This window comes from Tursiops truncatus, chromosome 3 (genome assembly GCF_011762595.2).
Source record: "Tursiops truncatus isolate mTurTru1 chromosome 3, mTurTru1.mat.Y, whole genome shotgun sequence".
Taxonomy (NCBI): Eukaryota; Metazoa; Chordata; class Mammalia; order Artiodactyla; family Delphinidae; genus Tursiops; species Tursiops truncatus.
The window spans coordinates 168076507-168091232 of record NC_047036.1 but is presented as its reverse complement, the minus strand read 5'-3'; the positions used below and the strand labels follow the sequence as shown (position 1 = coordinate 168091232).

The 14726-nt window shown below is 54.3% G+C and overlaps 1 protein-coding gene across 11 annotated transcripts; it reads left to right on the top strand.

Moving 5' to 3' along the window:
- The first annotated feature begins 3770 nt into the window (after positions 1 to 3770).
- On the top strand, positions 3771 to 14657 carry MPND (MPN domain containing). Of its 11 annotated transcripts, none has more exons than XM_073803407.1 (14): positions 5196 to 5439; positions 5565 to 5727; positions 5825 to 6087; positions 6768 to 7037; positions 9284 to 9545; positions 10106 to 10190; positions 10390 to 10486; positions 10784 to 10856; positions 11189 to 11232; positions 11848 to 12016; positions 12103 to 12173; positions 12736 to 12825; positions 13520 to 13612; positions 14413 to 14657. In XM_073803407.1, the coding sequence occupies exons 2-14, from the start codon at positions 5721 to 5723 to the stop codon at positions 14497 to 14499; spliced, it is 1611 nt and encodes a 536-aa protein (XP_073659508.1). In that variant the 5' UTR covers positions 5196 to 5439; positions 5565 to 5720; the 3' UTR covers positions 14500 to 14657. The 11 variants fall into 11 exon arrangements, with proteins under 11 accessions (XP_073659505.1, XP_073659510.1, XP_073659509.1 ...); XM_073803406.1 differs by lacking the exon at positions 11189 to 11232 and adding an exon at positions 10935 to 11011 and having other exon boundaries at positions 5197 to 5439; XM_033854643.2 differs by lacking the exon at positions 11189 to 11232 and adding an exon at positions 10935 to 11011 and having other exon boundaries at positions 5201 to 5439; positions 6801 to 7037; positions 9413 to 9545.
- The last annotated feature ends 69 nt before the right edge of the window (positions 14658 to 14726 follow it).

The window sequence follows — 14726 nt, the reverse complement described above, 5'->3', positions numbered from 1 at the left end:
GAGCTCCCTCCCCTGCCAGGGCTGGATGGGGGCTGGGCCTGGGCAGGTCCCGAGATCTTAGGGAAATCCCCTCCTCTCTGGTGCCCAAAAGAGGTCAGGGAGGCCTGGCTGGAGTAAGGGAACAGAGGAGAGAGCTGCTGGGAGCTGTCAGTGCCAGGGCATCAGGAGGGGGACCTGCCTAAGCAAAGGCCTGGAAGGGAGAGAACGGAGTCTGGTGCCAGAGTGGTGAGGTGATGAGACCAGAGAGTGGTACGATGTCCAGGAAGCCCATTAGGCCGCCTGGACGTTAGAACAATCTTGTTTGTATCTACCAAAAATCTTGCAGGGATTTTGACAGGAATAGCACTAAACCTGTATATCAGTTGAGGGAGACTTGACATCTTTTATGTCCTGTGTTGAGTCTTCCAACCCACAGACATGGTCTTTCTCTTCCTTCCTTCCTTCCTCCCTCCCTCCTTCTCTCTCTTTTTCTTTCTTTCTTTCTTTTTCTTTCTTTCTTTCTTTCTTTCTTTCTTTCTTTCCTTCCTTCCTTCCTTCCTTCCTTCCCTTCCTTCCTTCCTTCCTTCCTTCCTTCCTTCCTTTCTTTCTTTCTTTGTAATTATAAACACCATTGTACTTTTAGTTCCAGTTTTCATGTTCATTGCTAGCATACAGACATGCCATTGATTTTTGTGTGCTGATCTCTTATCCTATAACCTTGCTGAACTAACCCACTTCTTAGTTCAAGGGGCGTTTTTGGTAGATTTCTTGTGATTTTGTACACAGGCCATCATGTTGTCTGCAAATAGGGTTAGTTTCATTTCTTCCACCTTTCCAATCTGTATGCCTTTTACTTCCTTTTCTTGTCTTATTGTGCTGGCTAGCACTTCCAGGACTCTGTTGAATAAGAGTGGAGAGGGTGGACATCTTTGCCTTGTTCCCAGTCTTAAGGGGAAAAGTGGGATTTCCCTGGCAGTCCAGTGGTTCAGACTCCATGCTTCCACTGCAGAGGGCACGGGTTCGGTCCCTGGTCGGGGAACTAAGATCCCACGTGCCACGTGGCGTGGCAAAAGAAAAAAAAGTGTTCCGTCTTTCACCATTAAGCACAATGTTAACTGAAGTTTTGTAGACGTGCTTCTCCAAGTTGAGGTAGTTTCCCCTCTGTTCCTAGTTTGCTGAGAGTTTTTATTATGAGTGGGTGTTGAATTCTGTCAAATGCTTTTTCTGCATGAATGGATACGTTCTTATGATGTTTCTTCTTTAGCTTGTGTGTTAGTTTTCTGTGGTCGATATAATAAATTATCACAAATTTAAAGGCTTAAAACAACACAAATGTATTATCTTACAGCTCTGTAGGTTAGGAGTCCTACGTGGATCTCACAAAGCTAAAATCAGGGTGTTGGCAGGGCTGTTTTCCTTTCTGAAGGCTCAAAGAATGAATCTATTTCCTTGCCTCTTCCAGCTTCTAGAAGCTTTCCTCATTCCTTCCTCCATCCACAAAACCAGCAACTGTGGGTAGGAACCTCACATCATATCACTCTGAATTTCTTCCATAGTTATCTCTTCCTAACTCTCTTCCATTTTTAAGGACCCCTGTTATTACATTGGGCTCAGCAGATAGTCCAGGATCATCTCTTTATTTTATTTTTATTTTTTAAAAATTAATTAATTTAGGCTGCGCCAGGTCTCAGTTGCGGCACGTGGGATCTTTTGTTGTGGCGGGCGGGCTTCTTAGTTGCGGCATGCATGCGGGATACAGTTCCCTGACCAGGGATTGAACCCCGGGCCCCCTGCATTGGGAGTGTGGAGCCCTACCCACTGGACCACCAGGGAAGTCCCAGGATCATCTCTTTATTTTAAAGTCAGCTGATTAGCAACTGAACTTCCATCTGCAACCTTAAATCCCCTTTGCCATGTAACCTAAATATTCACAGGCTCTGGGGATTCAGACATGGACACCTTCAGGGAACCATTATTCCACCCACCACAGTCTCTTAAATATGGTGGAAAACACTGACTGAATTTGGCATACTGAACCAGCCTTGCACCCCTGGAATAAACTTCACTTGGTCATGATGTATATAATTCTTTTTATGTGTCGCTGAATTCTATTTATTAATATTTTGGTAAGGAATTTTGTGTTTGGATTCATGAGGTATATCCTGTAGTTTTCTTTGTACTCTTCTTATCTGGTTTTGGTGTCAGGGAGATGCTAGCTTCATAAAATGACTTGGGGAGACTTCCCCGGTGGTCCAGTGGTTAAGACTTTGCCTTCTAATGCAGGGGATGCAGGTTCGATCCTTGGTCAGGGAGCTAAGATCCCATATGCCTCGCGGCCAAAAAAACAAAACATAAAACTGAAGCAATATTGTAACAAATTCAATAAAGACTTTAAAAATAGTCCACATCAAAAAGATCTTTAAAAAAATGAATTGGGAAATATTCCCTCTTCAATCTTCTGGAAGAGAATATGTAAAATGGTATTAATTTGTCTTTGAACCTTCATAGAATTCTCCATCTGGGCCTGGAGATTTCTTTTTTGGGACTTCTTTTTTTCTCCCAAGCAAATGAATACTTTTATTAGCATGGTAAAAAATATTTTTTTAAACACATAGGGTAAAAAACATTTTTTTAAAACACATAAGGTTTTGACCTCAAATACTTGCCAGGTCTGCTACAGAAATTAACGTGTAGCTAATGAATTTATGAATCTTGAAGATACCTAGTTCCTTTCTGGGGACTTTTAAAATTACAAATTCAATTTCTTTCGTAGTTATAAGGCTGCCTGGACTTTATACGCATAGCAAAGAATAGCCTTTGGAATCTGCTCAAGAACTGTGTAGTCTGGGCAACCTCTTCATCTGCTGAACTGTCTGGTAATGTTGATTATACTATCTGCCATATAGGGGTGCTGTAAATGGTTAATAAGGTCACAGCAGTTAGGTTTTTTTGTTTTTTTTAAAAAAAATATATTTATTTATTTATTTTTGGCTGCGTTGGGTCTTTGTTGCTGCGTACGGGCTTTCTCTACTTGCGGCGAGCAGGGGCTACTCTTCCTTTCTGTGCCCGGGCTTCTCATTGAGGTGGCTTCTCTTGTTTCAGAGCACGGGCTCTAGGAGCACAGGCTCAGTAGTTATGCCTTGTGGGCTCCAGAGCGCAGACTCAGTAGTCGTGGCACACGGACCTAGTTGCTCCGCGGCATGTGGGATCTTCTAGGCTCAGGGCTCGGACCTATGCCCCCTGCACTGGCCGGCGGATTCTTAACCGCTGCACCACCAGGGAAGTCCACACAGCAGTTAGTTTTAATTTTATTTATCAAAGGCAATGGGGAGGGAGGTGGTCATAGTTGTATTTTATAAAGATCTCTCTGGGGCCAGCCAGGGTGAGAGATGGACAGGGTGTGGGTGAGTGTGGAGGCCTGAGTCCCTAGGAAATGATCCAGATGGGAGAGGCTCGAGATCCAGCCCTGGGTTTTATAAGAGAGCCAAAGAGAAAGTAGGCAAGGTTATGTGGGAATAAACGGGCCAGTTTGAGCTCTGCTGAGTCTAAGGGGCTGGGGGATGCATAGTTGATGGCTAGCTCCTGGGTGGGTGGTGAGATGACTTCAAAAGGAGGTTTGGACTGGACACAAAGTGAGTGTCAATGAAATTTAACTATCAAGTTAAGAAGAAAAAAGGGAATTTTATTTGAGCCAAACTGAGGATTATAACAGAGGAAGCAGATTCTCAGAAAGTGCTGAGAGCTGTTCTGCCTGTTAGAAGCTGAAGGCACATATACATTTTATTTATTTATTTGTTTGTTTGTTTGTTTATTTACGCTGCACCACGGGGCATGCGGGATCTTTAGTTCCCCAACCAGGGTGCGAACGCGCCCTCTCTGCGGTGGAAGCATGGAGTCTTAACCACTGGACCGCCTTGAGACAAAGGATCATACATCGAAATGATACTGATATTCGACATAAAGTTCACCAAGGATAGATAGTCCAGGTAAGCCCGTAAAAAGGGAGGAGCGGGCTTCTCTGGTGGCGCAGTGGTTGAGAGTCCGCCTGCCGATGCAGGGGACACGGGTTCGTGCCCCGGTCCGGGAAGATCCCACATGCCGCGGAGCGGCTGGGCCCGTGGGCCATGGCCGCTGAGCCTGCGCGTCCGCAGCCTGTGCTCCGCAACGGGAGAGACCACAACAGTGAGAGGCCCGCGTACCGCAAAAAAAAAAAAAAAAAAAAAGGAGGAGCAAATCATCCTGATCCCCTACAGAGCTGGGAAAGAACACTATTCGTTTAAGAAGTTACATTTACTGTTGAGTAGGCATTCCCATCTTCCCATGTTTGAGGATCACTGGTTAATGTGTAATGCAGATTGGGGAGAGAGGGAGGAAGGAGGTCCAAACAAACAGAGAATTTTGTTTACTTTTTCTTGTCCTGCCTTAAAATACAACTTTTATTTCATCATGAGTAATAATAATCATTCACATTGCCTAGCTCTTACTCTTTGTCAAGCCCTGGTCTTTAACAACTCTGAAGTAGGAATTATTATCCCCAGGAGGCAACAGGGAGGTGGAGACACTTGGCCAAAGTCACAGAGCTGGGAAGTGGTGCCGCAGGATTTGGAGCCAGGTCCAGTCTGATTCCAGATCATCCTGGCTGGACACCCCCGCCCCTAACAGCCTGTCCCCTCTTCCAAACCCGGGTCGGGTACACCCATATGCGGCTGAGCCCAGCCAAAGGTGCCCTGCAGCTTAACGGAGCCCCCACCCCGGGCTTTAAGCCCTGCGAGGGGCTGGTGAGTCCCAGCGCTGGGAGGTGGCCCTGCGCCTCGGAGCGGAGGTCCCGGGACGGCAGCCACCGAGAAAAGAAAGGGCTGCAGCTGTGCGGCGCACTAGCTGGGCTCAGCCCACATGCACGAAGCGCTAGCGTTGGGTGGGGGGTGGAGGCCACGAGCCAGCTTTGACCCGCGAGCTGATTGGCTAGCTGAGGACAAGACCCTACAACTGATTGGATGCGTGAGGCCGGAGTCTCCTGCTGACTGCTAGAGGAGGAGCAGTTTAACACTGATTGGCTGGAAGGAATCCAGCCTCTACCGTCTATTGGCTGAAGATGAAATGACCCAGTTTTAATTGGTTGGCTCGCTCTGCTGTGATCCAATCATGGAATCAGTCGAGGGCCGCCGGGAAGGGTGGAAGTTAACCCTTTAGAGACTGCCGCCCGGCTTGGGCGATCTACAGTCGCGGCGCGGGGCTGCTTCCCCATTGTATCCCGTAGCCCCAGGGCAGTGTGGCTCATTCTCCCGGACCTCAGTGTCTCCTCGGTCCCAACAGCCGAGGCCTGTGTGTCCCTCAATAGGAGTGGCCGCGGACCTCAATTTCCTCGGTCGACGTAGTAGGCTGAGCCACCCTTGTCCCCCAGCCCCAGGCCTCAATCCTGTAGGCTATGGCCTCGGGTGGAGTCATTGGTTCTCCGAAACCGTAAGTCCCCGGCCTTAGTTTCCCCAATGGTACCCTGAACTCTCGGCTACCAGCCCCCTCCCATGGAAGGTGGCCTCAGTTTTCCGAATGGTCCCGGAGGATTGAGCCGCCGCCTCTTTCTCCAGCGTGTGCAAGCCGGAGGCCTGACTTTCCCCGCTCGCTCCTGCTGACCCGCCCACCGGCGGCGGCCAATGGCTGGGGCGCTTCCCGCTCGGGGCAGAGCCGCGTCACTTGCCGGGAAGAAAGCACCAGAGGCGCGCTGGGCGTGTGGCTGAGCGGCCATGGCAGGTACGGCGGGCCTGGCGGGGGGCCGGCAAGGCGCTGGGTGGGGTGGCTGGACCAGCTCGGGGTGCGAGGCCCCGCTGCAGCCTGTTGCTGCCCGCAGCTCCAGAGCCGCTGTCCCCCGCGGGCGGCGCGGGCGAGGAGGCGCCGGACGAGGACGAGGCGGAGGCCGAGGACTCTGAGCGGCCGGGGGCATCGGGTGGCGCGCGCAGCGGCGGCGGAGGCGGCGGCGGTGGCGGCGGGGCCGGGCCAGGGAGCTGCGGTGGCCCGGGGGGCGCGCTCACCAGGCGCGCGGTCACGCTGCGGGTGCTCCTCAAAGACGCGCTGCTGGAGCCCGGCGCCGGGGTGTTGTCCATCTACTATCTGGTGAGCACCCCCTAGCCGCATCCCATCCTAGCTGGTGCAAAAGGGGAAACCGGAGTCCAGTGTGCTTTCTTGCCGCAGGCCGAGCCCCGGTGTGGGGAGGGGAAACTGAGGTACGGAGCATCCTGACCCAGCACGAGCCCTTCTGGGCGGGAGAACATTGTTTACCAAATACTCCACTCAGAGAGGACACTAGTGCCTTCCTGACTGTGTGACCTCATTCAACCTCTCCGTATACCAGTTTTCCCATCTGTAGAATGGGATTTTCTTTCCTCCCATGGGGTTGCGTGAGGATTCAATGAATACAGTGCTCAGCAGTATGCCTGCTACACAGTAAGTGCTTTTTATAAGTGTTTGCTATTATTACTATTATTGTTACTGTTGTTGTGCTCTTTGTGAGTGGGAGCAATTTGTGAATTGAACACCTGCTGTGTGCCAGGCTGTGTTGGGTGTTAGGGACACAGCAGAGATCAAGACAGACCCTGTTCCTGCCCTTTGGGACTCACAGTCCAGTGAAGGGAGGGGGTACAGTCATATAACTGGACAGTTCCAATCCAGGCTGATCGGGATGGTACCTAAGCTGGAAGCCTTCCTGGAAGGAAGCAGGAAGTGGTTACCAAACCCTGGGAAGCGGCATGGGGTCAGGGAGGACTTCCCAGAGGAGGGGTCTTGATGGGTACCAGCTCTTGGGCCCAGCCAGCCCACTGTCACTGCAGGGGAAGAAGTTCGTGGGAGACCTGCAGCCCGATGGGAGGATTGTGTGGCAGGAAACGGGCCAGGTGTTCAACTCACCCAGCGCCTGGGCCACCCATTGCAAGAAGCTGGTGAACCCAGCCAAGAAGTCTGGCTGTGGCTGGGCCTCTGTCAAGTACAAGGGCCAGAAACTGGACAAGTACAAGGCTGCCTGGCTCCGGCGAAACCAGCTCCATATACCTGCAGCTGCCGCCGATGAGGTGCGTCCTTCAGCCTCCCTGACTCACTGTTGGATAAGGAGTACCCAGAGAGAGGATGTTGGAGCTGGGGCCTTGAAGGATGAACAGGAGTTGGTCAGAGAAAGGTGAATGGAAGAGTTTTCCAGAGGAAGGGATAGCATATGCAAAGCCTTGTAGGCATGAAGCAACACATGCTGCTTAGGGAACCATTATTAGCTGATGCAGCTGGACATTCAGATGCCTTGGTAGCTGAAGGGGCTGGAGACATCAGCAGGGACCAGATCTGGGAGGGTCTTGAATGCCATGATAGTAATAGATATTCTTTGAATGTTCACCAGCTGGGTTGAACTTGGCCAAGGACCCTCTCTGGGTTCCTAGTCTTTTTCATATGTAAAATAGAGATGATAACGGTACCCAGGTGTATTACACACACACACCTGGTTGGCAAATCTTTAGGGCCACTGGCAGGCTGGAAACTCAGGCAAGAGTTGATGCTGCAGTCTTGAGGTAGAATTCCTTGTTTTCCAGGAAACCTTAGTTTTTGCTCTTAAGGCCTTTAAACTGATTGGATGAGGCCTACTGACATTATCAAGGGTAATCTTCTTTATTGAAAGTCACCTTATTGTAGATGTGAACCACATCTACCCAATGCCTTCAAAGCAACACCTCGACTAGTGTTTGATTAAATAACTGGGTACTATATCCTAGCCAAGTTGACTTTTAAAACTAACTTTCACAGCATGCCATAGGGCTATTCATTCAGCAAATATTTAGTAAATGCCACCTGTGTGCCAGGCCCTCTTCTAGGTGCTGGAGATAAAACAGATCAAAATGAGAAAAAATCTCTGCCTTCATGGAGAGAGAAACAAATAAGTCCACCTTACTGTACGTTGGCAGAAGTAAGCAGGGACAGGGGATGGGAGTGGTGGGAGGGTTAGGGTGGTCAGGGAAGGCCTCACTGAGAAGGTGACATTTGATCAGTGAACTGAAGGAGGGGAGGGAGGGAGCCATAAGGCTTTCTGGAAAACAGCACATGCAAAGGCCTTGAGGCTAGACTGTGGCTGGTGTTTTTGAGGAACAGTGAGGCTCCAGTGTGTCTGGAGCAGAGTGAGCAAGGGGCAGAGAGGGAGGAGGTGAGGACCAGGGCCGGCGGGGGGAGAACAGGGGCAAGTCGTGCAGGACATCATGGGCTGCGGGGTGGACTTGGGCTTTTACCCTGAGGGAGGTGGGAGCCCTGGAGGGCTGTGGGCAGAGGAGGGGGCGGGACCTGACTCAGGTGCTCACGGCCGCCCTCTGCTGGCTGCTGTAGGGTGTAGGGAGGACAGACTGGGGCCAGGGCGTGAGAGTAGGAGCCGGGGAATCGGGGTGCAGGTGATTGTACAGATCCAGGTGGCTGATGATGGGGTGGACCAGGACAGCCATTGAAGGGGGAGGAAGTGGGCAAGTTCTGGTTAATTCTGCAAGTGGATCTGATGGGATGTGCTGATGGATCTGATGTTGGTGTTAGGAGATGTTTTGTTCTGAGCAAGTGGGTAGACAGGATTGCCCTCATCAGAGATGTGGGGAGGAGCAGGTTTGGGGGGATGGTTGGGGCAGGGTGGCCATGTTGAGTGTGAACCCCCCACGAGGAGATGTCAAGGAGCAGCTGGACCCCAAGTCAGGAGCTCAGGAGAGCCCCAGGCTGGAGTCAGGACTGTGGGCAGTTGTTCAGGGGGCAGATGGGGTTGGAGGCCACCCAGGAGGGATGTGGGTGGGGAAGGAAAGAGGCCCGAGGACCCAGCCCTGGGCCAGCGAGTGAGATGGGGGAGAATAATGGGGTCCAGGAGAGGTGGGAGGGAAGCCAGGTGAGTGGGGGGCTCCCTGAGGAGTTTCTGGGAGGAGAGGAACAGACCCGGGCAGACGCTGCCAAGAGGGGGGCAGGGGGACAGAGACTGAGATGTGACCATTGTGTTTGGACACAGAGAGGTCACCTCGGCAAGGTTTCTTGAGAGAGCAGGGGGAGAGGTTATTGAGAGAATCTGGTAAAATAATCCATGCAAAGTGCTGGCTTGCTTGCTGGATGAATGGAGCAACAGGGCATATGCTAAATGCTTTGCACGCATTCTCATTTCACCCTTACGCCACGCCTGTGGGGCTGGAGGTCATTGTGCCGTTTAACAGATGAGGAGACTAGAGCCCGAAGTCTGTTTGTAATAGGCAGAGGCGGGATTCGAACTTGCGAGGCTAGTCCACAGCCTAGATTGTTTCTGCTCACTCCCTCCCTCTAGTGGGCACCTGGGGCAACGACAGGAACCGAAGGCTCAGGCCAGCCAGAGGTCTCTGTGGAACTTGCCGGGAGGGTAGGGAGCAGCCAGCTGAAAGTCCCGTCGCTGTCCCCCCAACCCCGACCCCGCCAGAGCCCGGCCAGCGAAGGAGAGGAGGAGGAGCTAATGATGGAGGAAGAGGAGGAGGAGGTTCTGACAGGAGCCTCAGCGGAGGACAAGAGTCGGAGACCACCGGTGAAGGGCCCCTCGGAGCCTGTCCACCCTGGTGAGAGGTGGGGGGAGGAGGAAGGGCAGGAGGCCGACGGAACTCAGGTGGGGGAGGAGGCTGGGGGCAAGTCTGGCCTTTCTTTTCCTTAGAGCCCCCAAGATGCCTGGCTGACTTCCCAGCCCCCGTTGCCTAATTTCACTCTCACTGCCTGACTTCTTTAAGCTCTAATACTACATTTCTTGGTCCCACTGCCCAGTTTCTTTATCTGCTGCCGGATTTCTTCACCATGCCGCCTGATTTCCTTGCTCCCCCGTAGGATTTCTTTGCCCTGTTGCCTGATTTCTAGCCCTGCCGCCTGATTTCTTTGACCTGTTGCCTGGTCCTCACCTGACTTCCTGAGCCCTTCATCTGAGTTTTTAAATCTCTTCTGCCTGATTTGTTAACCTGCCGCCTGATTTCCCAGTCCACCTGCCTGATTTTTAAGGCTGCCCCTGGAGTGGTTTTTTTTGTTTTTTGTTTTTTTCTTTCTCCGGCTGCCTGGTCTTCATTTTCCAGTTTCTGGCTGGGGAAGGAACTGACGCTGCCTTTTTTTTTTCTCTTACCCCCCAACCCCGCAGAGGCCACGCCCCCAGGGAAAAGGGTGGAAAACAAGATCCGGGTGCCTGTGCGCTACTGCATGCTGGGTAGTCGAGACTCTGCCAGGTCAGATATACCCCATGCCTGCCGGGACCCTCACCCCCATCGGTGTGAGCTCTTGCCGGTGTATGGGGAACAAAGGCAGGGGTAGGGTGGAGACAAGGCCTCAGGTCCGAGCTGGATGTGGGCAGCTGGGGAGCCAGCGTGGGGGTGAGGAAAGGGCCTGGGGGTTCCTGAGGCTGTGGAACCCTCCTGGCTCCTTCAGGAACCCGCACACCCTGGTGGAAGTAACATCCTTCGCAGCTATCAACAAGTTCCAGCCGTTCAACGTGGCCATCTCTAGCAACGTGCTGTTCCTGCTGGTGTGTGCCCAGCTCCTACTTTGCCCCTTAGGGGTCAGGGGCTCTCAGGCCTGGGCAGGGGGTGTCCCCCCATCCCACCCCCCACCAGAGGATCCCTGGAAGGTCAGCTCCATGAGAGCAGAGACCTTGTCTGCTCTGTTCACTACCGGTGAACAGTACGCACTCAATCAATGTCTGAATGAAGAAGGAGGTGGGTGGGCTGACCCCGTCACAACGCAAGGGCCCTGGCCCTCAGGACGGCCTTGGGGCGGCGGTGCGCAGTCTGAGCGGGTCTTCCATTGTCCCTCCCCTCCCCAGGACTTCCACAGCCACCTGACCCGCAGCCAGGTCGTGGGGTACCTGGGCGGCCGCTGGGACATCAACAGTCAGAGTGGGTATTTGCGGCCTGTGGGCAGGGGGGTGTTTGGGGCTGGGGTCGATGTCCACGCCTTCTCCCGCCTCCGTGCAGTGCTCACGGTGCTGAGAGCCTTCCCCTGTCGGAGCCGGCTGGGGGACGCGGATACCGCGGCCGCCATGGAAGAGGAGGTGAGGGGGCGCACGGTGACTCGGCGTTCTGGGGAGGGCTGGCGTGGACACAGCTGTCCTGGCTACCGCGTCTAGGCGCCTAGCACCGTGTCGCCACTCAGCAAGGGTGCAAATGGGTGTGTGTGACCTCCGGTCCCCTCACCTGTGACCCCCACCCTCATACTTCCTTCTGTACAGACGCCGCCGCCGGCCCCTTCCCCTCTGAGCCTGTCTGGCACCTGGTAAAGGCCCGATAAGTATTAGCTGCCGTCCTTAATGTTTTCATAGGGTGCTTAGTACGCGCCTGCGCTCCACACTCACCTTGTCACAGGGCACAGAATGCGTGTGGATTGGGCGCGCACATGTTTCTCCGCCCACTTCTTCCTTTCTCTTTACCCTATCTCTTGATTTAACTATTGATTGAGCGCCTACTATGTGCCGGGAATTGTTCCCTGAGCTGAGGATACAGCAGTGAGCAAAATAACCTTTTATCTTAGATTTATGTGAGGAACATCTTTGTTTTTTTGGGGGAGGTCGCACCACTTGGCTTGCGGGATCTTAGTTCCCCGACCAGGGATTGAACACCAGGCCCCGGGCAGTGAAAGCGTGGAGTCCTAACCACTGGACCGCCAGGGAATGTAGCAGCAACTTTTTAACGTTATTTGTTGACTGTCCCCCACCCCCCCACTGGACTCGCTGAAGGTGGAGCAGGGTGTGTCTGCGTCACTGCTGTGCCCTCAGGCCTGGTACACAGCAGGCGCTCATTAAATGCTGGCCGCGTGGGGCTGGATGGGTGCCAGGCACGTGAGCGCACTAGGGCTGCTACAGCCCCCGGCCCCGTGCGTCTCTGCCCCCAGATTTACCAGAGCCTGCTCCTGCGGGGCCTGTCCCTGGTAGGCTGGTACCATAGCCACCCGTACAGCCCGGCCCTGCCGTCGCTGCAGGACATCGACGCACAGATGGACTACCAGCTGCGGCTGCAGGGCTCCAGCAATGGCTTCCAGCCCTGCCTCGCCCTGCTCTGCTGTGAGTCCCGGGAAGGGGCGGGCGTGGGGCCCCAGAGGGCCACCGCGCCTCCATGCCCAGCCCCTTCTCTCTCTCTCCTCCCCCAGCCCCTTACTACTCTGGTAACCCGGGCCCAGAGTCCAAGATCTCGCCCTTCTGGGTGATGCCGCCCCCTGAGGTAGGCGGGGCTGCTGGGGGGAGGCCTAGGGCTGGGAGGCGTGGGCGGGGCCCTGTGTGGGTGTGGGAGGGGTCAGGAGGCCTTGTTAGCCGCAGGAAGCCAGTACTCTGGTTCCGGGCTCATCTGGGGAGCTGGGGTCTGCTCTCATCTGTGAAATGGGAACATAATCATTGCTCTGAGGCTGTGGGTATGAGGACTGTTGAAAAGGTGGGTGCTCTACCTGTAGCATGCTGCTTTTGCACCAAGGTAGCCTCCTTCCTGAGCCCTGTCTGGTTTCATTCCCCAAGTCCATCTCGGGGTCAGAAATCAGCTTTAGAAAGGAATTCCGGAGCCATGGCCACTCCTGTGTGTGTGGTGGGGTGGGTGCCACCCTGCCTCCCTGGTCGCATTGCTGGGTTCCTTTAAGGTCTCGCGCGGCTCTGGATCTGATCTGAGTGCGGAGCCAGGCCTGCAGTATCAATTCTCTGACTCCCAGCCCTGGGCACTTCCTGCTGTGCTCTGCCATCTTGGAGGGGGGCCGGGTTGGGGGTAGCTAGTGGTGACTGCCATGTGTCTCTGCCAGCAAAGGCCCAGTGACTATGGCATCCCCATGGACGTGGAAATGGCCTACGTCCAGGATGGCTTCCTGACTAATGACATCCTTCATGAGATGGTGAGTCCACTGCCGCGTGAGGTGGGTGGGGGTGGGGTGGGTGCCCTGGGAGGAGCAGGTGGGAGATGAGGGCGCCCAGCTGGATGGACATGACACTGTAGGACTTGGGAAGCGCTGGCTGAACGGGCCACATCAGGGCCCAGTCAGGCTCCTCTTCCGCTCCTGAAAATCACGGGCTCTTAGGATCAAGTCCCAGATCCTTGCCTCAGCCCCTCCTACCTCTCCCCCCTCGCCCTCCTGGTTGTTCTGGAACATGCTAGGGACGTTCCCACCTTGGGCCTCCGCAGCTGCCAGGGATTCTCCAAGTGGGGACACGTGAGAACCTCAGGTGTTACTCAGACGAATAGCGAGCAGGCACGTAAACAAACGGAGCTAGTTCGTCACACCTGTGACTTCACTGATGTTACTGCTCTGGCTAAGGCTAAACCGTGGAGCCATGTCAGGACCGGGGCAGGTATAAAGAATCACCTTCAGTGTGCCTGCTGCTTCTGCAGAAGTTGTCTCCCCCTCCAGGGGGCCCTCCTGCCAAGCCCCTAATTTCTTCAGGACCTGGGTAACGTCTACATGCCACACTGCATTAGACTAGAGGCCCCCCGAGGGGTGGCAGCAGTGTCTGTCCCACTCGCTAATGTATCCTGAGTGCCTGGCCCGGGAAGTGCGGTCGCAGGGGCTCACCTGCCCCACCGTTCCTTAGATGCTGCTGGTAGAGTTCTACAAGGGCGCCCCTGACCTCGTCAGGTTCCAGGAGCCTTGGAACCAGGAGCACACCTACCTCGACAAGCTCAAGGTAAGACTCATGCTGAGTCCTGTGCAAACCCCTCCTTTTATAAAGATCTCTGGGAGCCCCGGGGACCCCCCCCCCCCCCCACTGAATATATTCGTGGGCAGCTTGAAGAGAAGTGAGTTCTTACCTGGGCCTATACAAAAATACTTCAGTCAGAAATGAATGCTACCAAAGAAAAGTCGTGTTTTTATCACATGGAGGTGGTGACGCTGGTGGACATCACCATCGACATGCAGATGAAAATGCAAAAGCCCTGTAGACCTCATCACCCCTGGGACGTCCCAGCTGGAGACGCTGCTCTGGGCCCTGCTTCTCCCGGGGCGCCCATGGAGGTGCAGGAGGGGTTCTGAATCTTAAGCAGCAGCAAAGCTGAACCGAGCAGAGCGGCTGGTGCTGGGGAGTGGGTTTGTCTAGCCCGCTGGTCCTACCGCTGGTAAACGGGACGTGTCGGCAGGGGCTCCGCATATTTCCTGCCTTAGAGTCGTTCTCAGAAGACACTACCCACTCCGCTTTGCAGAGAAATAGCTTCACACGTTTGCTTGTTTTGTTCACACTTAACAGTGACCAGGGCTTAAAGCTGCCACTGGTTACCTCCAGTAACCAGTGCTAGGTGGGTGGGGTGGCCTCGGCACACGAGGGGGGCGCGTGTAAGGGCAGGATTTGGGAAGTGTGGAGGAACCTCACCCCCAAAGGACGACGTCCCCAGGCCTCGAGGTGTGGCTTCAGGGACACGGCTGCGTGCTTGGGTTAGGAGAGCCCCCTGGCAGGCTGCAGCCCTGAGGCATCAGGCCTCCTTATTTCAGATCTCCCTGGCCAGCAGGACGCCCAAGGACCAGGGCCTGTGCCACGTGCTGGAGCAGGTTTACAGCATCCTCAGGCAGGGGAGCTGAGAGCACCAGCCTCCAAGGACCAGGGAAGCCTTTGGTCAGATGCGGCTCCCCGAGGCTCTGCATGAGGGGAGTGGGCCCAGGGCCTTTGTGCTGCTTCGTTCCTGTGTGACTGAGGTGTGTGACGGCAGGGGCTCAGATAATAAAGGAGAAACAGCCTAGGCATGTGTCTCACGGATTCAGGAGGGGTTGCTGTCCATGCAGCCGTAGCTATGGGGAGGGGCCGTGCT

Coding starts and splice junctions, on each gene's coding strand:
- MPND (XM_073803404.1), top strand. Junction 11,012..11,847: donor CGGCCGCCATGGAAGAGGAG/GTGAGGGGGCGC, acceptor CTCTGCCCCCAG/ATTTACCAGAGCCTGCTCCT. Junction 12,826..13,519: donor ATGACATCCTTCATGAGATG/GTGAGTCCACTG, acceptor ACCGTTCCTTAG/ATGCTGCTGGTAGAGTTCTA.